Raw genomic sequence first — 9,842 nt, forward strand, 5'->3', positions numbered from 1 at the left:
GATTTGGGTGAGGCAAGTTTCTACCTAATCCCGGCATGCTTCTTCATGCTCTCATTTCCAGAACAGACACGGCCTTGCAACTTGAAAATCTATCCCCACTCTTTAGGACTAGAACACCTCAAAGCAGTTTATCTTTAATAATTAAAGTAAGTCTTCAAAGGAGATTCAGGCACCACCACTCATTCAAGGGGTTGCCAGGAAATGAACTGTTTTGGAGGGAGGAACTGACAGCTCCCAGGTCACTCCAGAGTGTCACAGCAATCCAGCCGACCCCACAATAAGCTGTCAGTGCGGAGTTGTTGTGGTTTGACTGCGTACAGAATAGGTGGTATCGAGTTAGCGTTGCTGGTAGACATGCGCGATTCGTTTCGTTCCGAATCGAAATTCGGACGAATTTTCGGAAATTCGGATGTATCCGAATTACAGATATAACGAATGCAAACGAATCGGTTGTTGCAAGGTTTGTATAGTGTGGCAAGGTTTATGTTGGCTTTAGCCCGCCTGTACACTGTACCAGTGTCTGGCCAAGCCCCTCGATTGTGCTTCCGTGTTTGACGAATCCCGATGGGGCCTTCAGGGGTCATGTGATTGGGGCTGTTCAGTCTACAATGCCCAGGCCTATTTTTTTATCCCGGTCTGACCCTGACAACAACAGTGCCTTGCAGATTATCAATGCAGCAGTGGCCCACAGAATATTACTACAACAGCTCCCAGGAGACTATTACTATAATAGTGTCTTACAGATTGTCACTATAACAGTGATAATCATCAGCATCCTTCTTTTCTGTGATCCAGCCGATTGGTCGCCCAGTGGCTTCCAGCACACCGCTCGTCCTCCATGCTGCTCTCTGCTCAGGTTCTGGTTCTGCCAATTCCGGCATCAGGAGTAGCTCCGGAATCTGATTGCGTTCCGCCCTGTGATGGGGGTGTTGGCGCAACTGAACACACACAGAGATCAAAAGTGGTTTTTAAGACCCTCGGCAGGGGATGGGGGTTTATTAAGGGGCAGACCGCAATAGTATACAGCAAGGATAGAGTCCAGGGTCACAGGGCAGTAATCCAGACACAACAAAAGGATAAATGGCAACAAGGTACAGCAAGGATAAATTTCAGCCATTCTTGATCAATCAGACAAAATTATAACAGTGGGTGCCCCAGTCAACAACCTTCAGCCCTGCATCCTTCGATCAGAAAATCAAAGGAGCCAAATGGGAAATCTTTGAGCAAACAGTGATGGCCATTTAGCTACTGTTTGAGTTTTCTGACAGCGGCACACCTGCTGCTGAGGACGAGCTTTAAGACTCATCCCTTCAGGGAAGCCTATCCCAACTCAACCTAACCACTCAACCATCACGTTCTCAAACAATTCATCCACACACAGCTACCTCCTCATGTATCAGTTGCCCCTCCCGTTTAGATTGTAAGCCCTCAATGGCAGGGCCCTCCTTACCATCTTGTCTTGAATTGTATTGTAATGTTTTCCTTGTATTGTAAAGCGCTGCACAAACTGTTGGCGCTATATAAATCCTGTATAATAATACTACGGCCACATCTGAACAAGGACACATGGGATTCCTGCAGCAGGAATCCAAGAATGCACCATGTGAATGGATCCTTCATCCTTCATCATTCTCTAAAACTGAAATATCACACTAGGGTGGACTGACCCTTTAAAACTATAATTCACACACCACACATCACACACCACACACCACACACACTCATAACAAAGTACTCAAACTTAGATTTACCTAGATGGAAAAAACAAGTTTGTTCATACTTGCCCCATTTCTACCCAAATAAAAATAAATTCACGTAAGCCACAGTTTATTTAAATAAAAGTAACTCTTATTAACAGCAAGTATTTTTCTGCTCTGTTCTGTTCCATGATCAACTAATCCTTTTGTATGTACAGAATTCGGTTTTGTAGACAGAACAGATTTGTGAAGCCAGATCTTCTCTGGTACATCAGTCAAGCATTAACATGGTCTAGGCACAGTCAATCAAGGCATTTACATTCAATAAGCCAAATATTGCTAATAGACAAAGCTAAGCAGCCCTTAATTTAAATGAATGAGGACAGCTAAAAGCAATTCTAGCGGTGAGTTAAATATCCTTTATACATATTTTATTAAAGAGACATTTAGCAATTAAGTAATGCATTATTAATAGACTAGTGATGGCAAAAATAAATACAAGGCTGTATATAATTTTCAAGTTATTAAGAGGGTTTATAACTATAACCATGACAATGTATTGTGTGAAGTTCCGATTCATATAAAATGAACTTGTTATAAATTATAAGAGTAGGACTGATTTAGGTGAGCTTTAACTAGGGAATTCCGAACCTATTCACCATTTCCAGTACATATCAGACATTAATGGACCAAGGGCCATCTTTAATATTGATTGGACCGGGCAAACATTTTCTTGGGCCCCCTGCCACGCCCCCCTCCCCTTATCTGCCACACACCCGCAATGCAATATTGCCCACTATATGCTGACAGCATAGAGCCGTACTTCAGCTGGAAAAGATCCCGACAATATTGTCAGGATCCACCCCGCTACCTGATTGATAGCTGGCTTTACCCCTCTAGCTGTTCCAGCCCCCTCCCCCATCTCCCCTGGTGTCATTATTATTATTGTTAGAACAGGCAATATTATGCCATAGCCCAGCAGTGTCATACATGTCCCATCCATGTCCCTAAGGAACATCCAGAGGCAGCCACGATGATGAAAGATGGTGACACATTGGATGATGGGCATAACATCCCACCCTGAGCCCCTCAGCTGTTGTGACGGTCACAATGCCCCACCCCACCCTCTATGATGCTCTCCCCCCTATAGAGGCCCAACCTAGCAGCCATTAGGACTCACCGTGAGCAAGGGGCAGCAGAGGCTGCAGCAATGGAGGGGGGAGGCTGGGACCCTGCGGCAGTGTGCAGGGAACAATCCATCCTCCTCCGCTGACTGAGCAGGAGGTGACATCCCGGGTTGCAGAGATTGCAGATGCCTGTAGGGAGTGGAGGCTGCTGCCCTCTAGCAGTTGGGATGGGGTGGTGCAGAAAAGGCAGCCGGCGCAGGATTAGCACTAGTTTATGGGTGTGCACAGCCCCACAACAATGCTGCCCCTTTTGCCCCACCTTAAATACAGCCCTGAATGGACCACAAGACCTTACCTGGGACAAAACTTATTAATAAGGATACCAGCCTTAGTACACGGTCACTGTTGCAGAGTTAATTTTTCCAGTTTAAATTACAAATGACATACATTAGAGCTAGATATGTTTTCTACTTTTTTCCCTTTAAACTCTGATTAATTAAAAAAAAAAAACAATGTAGTATATAAAATTGCTACGCAAGTCATTTTATAATTTTATGTTATTAAAAAATAACCTTTGCATTTTAATCTGCAATCAGTGTAATTTTCTAAAACTGTCAATGCAACATTGAAGGTTGAAACTTGAAGGTGTTAGGTACACAGTTGGGGGCGGATTTATAAATCTTCCGCCACTAGATGGTGCTAAGGAGCATAGGAATTCCCTATGCTCCTCTGCGCCTTCTAGTGGCGATATTGCCGTGGAAATGGCATTCCTCCAGCTATAGGCTTAGGCCTAAGGCTATAGGCCTTAGGCTTGTCTACTAAAGGGATGCAGACCCTGCTGCTTGCCTTATTAGAACACAGGGGTTTGGTCAGGTGACTATAATGAACCCAGACCCTCCCATTCAGGAATTAGTCTGGATAGGACATGGTGAAACAAACAGCTTATTCTTCAGAACAGAAAACGGTAGGAATCTGCAAGAAAGTTTGATGAAACCCTTGCAATGTGCCTAGATCTCCCAGAGGGGATTGCACATTCTTTAACAACAGTGGAGTTGTACTTTAAGTGGAAACTTTCTTTAAGCATAACCCATTCTATACCATGTACCCAAATCCAACAGCATGTAGTCAAGTCCGTGGCAAAATTTGAAATGTGTGCTGCCTAACTAAATTCAATTGAGTCAATTGTCAATTTAATTTCAGTTTTGAAAAGAGTAGGGGAAGGCTAGAACCTCTGTCAAGATCCCTGTTAAGGTTCTCATTTATCCAGGTCATGGTATAGCTAGTAGAGATGTTAAAACAGCATTATATATGGGAGACAGATCGCATTGAAGGCCCAACATAGGAGGATACATTCTACAGGTCACGACGATGTTCTTTTGAGAATATGCACATTTTGGAAGAGAAGACAACTGGTTCTCAATCATCTTTCAACAGGGGCGGGAGCCTTCAACACCATTTTTCTCCCAGATATAATGGCGTTTGAACATCTTTTTCCGGGTGTTTGGACAACAATTCACACCCTTAGCCATGTAAACTGGAGGTTTAACACCTATGCAGACTGACACTAAGGATGGGATTATGTATGTAGAATAGAGTGGTTCCAGACCTTTCGCAACATCAACATCTGCCTTTCCATGCTGATGGAATTAGAGCTGTGCTACCTATGTGGATATACACCGATCAGCCAAACCATTATCACCACTGAGAGGTGAAGTGAATTACATTGATTATCTCATTAAAACGGCACCTAAAAAGACCCTAAAATACAAACCCTTTTAAATTCATTATATTGTTCTGACTTTACATGATTTAAACCTGTTTGGTTAATGATATACCACTCTAACTGGTTCTTCATTCCTTTTATTTATTTATCTAATTGTTTTTTTCTTTAATCATTTTTGTTGTTGCTATAAGATGATAATAATTGACTGCTTTATTACAACATATTGTATATTGCCTACAAATATCCATTTACTTTGATTTCGAAGTTAAACATTACCACTTTATTGTTACAGTGGCTGTCAACATGTTATGTATCTCTGTCTTATTGAAAACCCTTAATAAAAATATATTGAAATGAATGGGGGACAATTTGTCCCTGAAGTTGATGTATTGAAAGCAGAAAAAATGGGCAAGTGTAAGGATTTGAGAGACTTCGACAAGGGCCTTAGGATTGCTATTCGACTTGGTCAGAACAACTCCAAAACTACGGCTGTGGTGTGATGTTCCTCGGTCTTCAGTGGTCAAAAGTTTGAGGTGTTGACTTGGTCTCCAAATTCTCCAGGTCTAATCCAATCGAGCCTCTGTGAGATAAGTTGAAACAAGTCCAATCCGTTGAAGCCCCATCTCGCAACTTACAGAACTTAAAGGATCTGCTACTGACAGCTTTATGCCAGATACCACAGTATACCTTCAGGGCCTGTTCACACGCCGTCCGTTTTGTGTGCTGACCGGCTCCGTACGCTGCTGCACTCAAAATGCATCCCAATGTATCCTTTTGTGTTTTATGGGCTCCAGTTCTCATGTGCGCAGTCCGTTCAGCTTACGACAGAAAAAATACTGCATGTCACATTTTGTCAGGTCCGGAAACGGAACGGATACGCAAACGCGTCAAAAACGCATCAAAAACGCACTGCGCTGCAGCTAACATACTAACAGCCCCACTGCTGGAACGCATCCAAAATGCGGCCAAACGCAGCCAAAAACGCAATGCATCAGCAGCTCCACGTCTGCTGATCAGGACCTGATCTCATGTGAACAGGCCCTCAGAGGTCTAGTGGAGTCTACGCCTCGATGGGCCAGGGCTTTTTTTGTCTGCAAAAGGGGGACCTACTCAATATTAGGAGGGTAGTCATAATGTTATGGCTGATCGCTGTAAATGCGGTACGGTAATGTGATATGTTCTCCACACCCATTAGAACTGAAGAAGTGCTTTGGGTATAAGCTACGAATCGTCTTCAACATTACCGAACAAGTCCAGGTAATTGTGACTAACTACTACCAGCTATCCTAACACTGTCTGTGTGCCTTCTGGGAAGACTGAAGATTCTGAATTAACCCTCTGCACACTGCTATAGATGCTTACATATTTGTAGAAACATTTTGCATAAATCAGGTATTCGTGGTTCGCATATATTGCAAAACATGTTTAAACTAGCCAATTGCATCAAAATGATCCCTCTCTGACTAGTCCCTACTCTACAGTGCAAAAATATACTTGCACATGAAATACATTAATGGACATGGTTTGGATGGAGCTCCCTCGCTGCCATACCCACAGCAAACCCCACCCCAACCCACCTCAAGCTGACACTCCAGCCAGGCAGTATATTTTGAATGGCTGCTCAGTGGGAGAACAGACAGTGCTGCGCTAGGGGGAGGCTGAGGAGCCTCTCATCTAGAAAAGTGGAAGGCATGTGGCGACCCACTGAACACGGGGTCACGACCCACTTTTGGGTCACGACCCACCAGTTGAGAACCAAGGCACTAGAAGGTTTTTTCATTCACCCCCGACATATTCCTCCACAATGCTGAATAGCGTGGATGGGGAAATTCCTCCTGCTGGGCTATTGTATTTTGACAGAAGTTGGTGTGCCGTTGTCAGAATACTCACCCAAACGTCAATCAGCCGCAATCACTGTTGGCTGACAATTTTCTATCCGGCTCGTCTGATTTTCACATCGAAGGATGTCAGGCAGGAGGCTAGCGACAGGGCCATCCATGGAGCATATTCAAGCCGATTCATCAAGAACTGGCTACAATTTTCTGCATGGTTGGCCAGCTTAAGAAGTAGACAGGATGCAAATTAAAGTTACACTCTCCTGGTTTATATTAAGTCTGCATCCAGCCTACACTTACACACCACAGCCAATTAATACAATGTGGTAATAAATTACACATACTGCTTCCCTTGTGATATCAAACTTGTCTTTGGTGCACCCCAAGCAGGCTCCTTTCATCTAGTCGGTGGGGGTAAACAGTGCACGGGTACTGCGGTCATGGGCTCTCCTCAAACTACCCCTTTTGTTTACATCAGGGTAAATGTTGGGGCCAGTGCTGTGTTGGCAAAGATTTCATCAATAGGCTTTGTGCTTTAATTTTACGTGCCCGTGCTGGATGCGTCAGCATGTATTAATTTAATCCATCTCAGGGGCAAGGTTATGTACCCACATACAATGGGACCATGTAGAGCAAAGTTAGCCATCTTCATATAGGAAGTTAGAGCCGAGGAGAATTTAAATATCTTTTTCTAGATGTGCTGTGGGACGTTGGCATTAGAAGGGACACAGCTAACTAACATACATATTGAAGATGTATTTTTTTAGGACTTGGGTTTAGTAACACTTAAATCCCAAATGAAGGCTAAAAAGGCAAAGCATAACTTCTCTGCAGCTATTGCTATTTGGCGCAATAAATATATATATACAGTCTAATGATATAAAAAGTAACACTTGTGCGTGAATTTGGTTTCAGAGTTTCCATTTAACTGATACATAGTTTCATACAATTGCCATGGTACTACTAGTGCTACTATGACACTCATATAACATTCAGGCTGTCCCTACTAGTCTTTGGAATGGTGACTGAAAGTTCATGGACTCATGGTGGGAATACTACATGATCGCCTCATAATTAGCCGAACCTCTATATCGGGTAGATCGTCCTTTTTAGTTTGGACGCACGATTCATCTGCAGCTGCCAGGTGAAGGTCAAATCTTAAGGACACGGATTTCTTTCTTAGTTTTGGATTGTCTGTGAAGAAGGAACCTTCCCACTGTTTGATCACTTGATCCACCTTCTCTGTTCTGTAAAACACATTAAGAAGTCATTTATTAGTAATCCTGTATCTATAGCTAAATTGACACTAAACTCAGGAGTTCAAAAATACATTTTTGAATACAATACTTAAAAATACATTCAAGTACCTTAACTATTAACAAAATGTATCTTATTTGTGTTTCACTCGGCTATAGATCCTCAAATCATCTCTGTATTGGTACTGACACTGTCCTTCCTTCGATGGGTGGAAACTTTTATTCCCCATGGTCCCTGTGTGTTGTGAAGTAGCCAACGCTCCAAGCTCACTCACATGATGGACTACAAATCGCACATTTAGTTCGTCAATTCATACCGAGATTGTAGTCCATCATGGAAGCGAGCTTGGAGCGGCGACTACTTTACAACACACACAGGGACCATGGGGAACAATAGTAGCCACCCTCCAGAAGGAAGGACAGTGTCAGCACCAATTCAGAAATTATTTGAGGATCTAGAGCCGAGTGATACACAAATAAGATACATTTTTGTTAATGGTTAGGGTACTTGAATGTATTTTTAAGGTTTCACTCCTGAGTATAGTGTCACTTTAAAGCAAAACACAAAACATAATGAGGGGAATTTATCAAAACTGGAGCAGACAAAATCTGGAGCAGCTTTGCATGGCAAACCAATCAAGTTCTCTCTTTTACTTTCAAATCTTAACTGAACAAACTGCAGAGAGAAGCTAATTGCTTGCCATGCACAGCTGCTCCAGATATTGTCTGCTCCAGTTTTGATAAATACCCCCATAATGTGTACATCAATAATATAAAAATGTGCAACACTAAAAATAATAAAGTGACTATATAATTAAACAATGAGAGTCCAACATCCAATTATTTAATGCTTATTGAATGAATATAATTGATTTAGCTGTTGGCAGCTATTGTTTGGGTTTTAGGACTTTATTTAGCTAATTAAGAGCGCTGAACTTTTATTTGAACTTACTCCAAAACTGCAATCCTGTCAATACCACTCTGGGAGTGCATTGTGGATGTAGTGCAACTTCTGCTGAATAGCACAAAGGGATGTAGTTTAAAAAAATTTGCAGAGCCCTTTGCTCCTCAAACCTGCATGTATGTTCTTGCCAAAATCACCCAGAACAAACATACATGCAATTTGTGGGATACATTGAGTGCTGAGTGTTTGCTTTTGGAAGTTGTGTTTTTTTAGGCTTTGTCAGTTTTTAGACACAGTTTTTCCTTTTCTGTCAGTTTTTTAAATTGCACTTTTTTTTCTCCTCTCTCTGGTTTGCAGCTCTCTGGTTAGGGAGGGGTTCATTGATCCCAGGTGTCTCCTTGTTAATCAGGTGTAATATAAGCAAGTGCACCACTTACATTGAGCTCGCTCACTCGTTACGGGGAGTGGTTCATTGATCCCAGGTGTCTCTTGCTAATCTGATGTAATATAAGCAAGTGCACAACTCACATTGAGCTTGCTCACACAGTGGCTGGATCTAAATGGTGTTAAAACATTGCCGGTGAAACAATTCGAGTTTGAACTGGAAGCACTATCTTTAACTTCCTATAACTAATATAAACATTGTAACTGGGATAATGTATACTAGTATGGTTGAAGGGTTTGTTGAGTGCACACTGTATCACATGTATACACAAATGGAGTCACAGCTCCAGGATGAATACCGCTGTGATAAATGTGAGCAGGTTGCACTCCTGGAAGCTCACATTAGAGATCTGGTGGAGCGAATTGTAACACTGAGGAGGCTTGACAACATTAAGAGGAGTATGCTTGTCACTGAGCAGGCAGTTAATGGGGTTGATGTGGAGGGGTAAGTCAGGATGATTTGGGTTGCTGTAGCTAGAGGGAGTGGCAGGGGCTCACAGAAAAGGAAGGCCAGTCCTGTGTTTGTGCACCCAAACAAATTTGCTAAGTTGGGTGAAGATGTGTGGGTAGCAAACTCAGAGTTGGCAGCCCTAGATGTCACTGTTATCCCTAACAGCCGGGAGAGAAGCCCATCTACTCCGGGTGGTGAGGATAATGCAGGAAGGCCTAGACAGTTAGTGATCCCCTAGACAGGGGATCTCTAACAACTTATTACAAATGTTCATATAAAAGTACATCTGGGTAGCCGTGACCATTATACGCGTATACTTTCTGGAACAGCACTCTACCAATGTGGCCTGGTATCGGGTATGGCGCCGGGGGGGGGGGGGTGGGGGCCGGACCTTTCTGCTCTCCC

General features: G+C 42.9%; 1 protein-coding gene across 1 annotated transcript in view; it reads right to left on the bottom strand.

The window, feature by feature from the left end:
* Positions 1-7,170: 7,170 nt before the first annotated feature.
* Positions 7,171-9,842, bottom strand: part of KRT222 (keratin 222) — a 19,254-nt gene continuing 16,582 nt past the window's right edge. Inside the window, exon 6 of the mRNA XM_018576026.1 lies at positions 7,171-7,629. Within this exon, the coding sequence (XP_018431528.1) occupies positions 7,416-7,629 (214 nt within the window). The 3' untranslated portion in view covers positions 7,171-7,415. The remainder of the gene's footprint in view (positions 7,630-9,842) is intronic.

This window comes from Nanorana parkeri, unplaced genomic scaffold, assembly GCF_000935625.1.
Source record: "Nanorana parkeri isolate BGI_ZX_2015 unplaced genomic scaffold, ASM93562v1 scaffold55, whole genome shotgun sequence".
NCBI lineage: Eukaryota > Metazoa > Chordata > Amphibia > Anura > Dicroglossidae > Nanorana > Nanorana parkeri.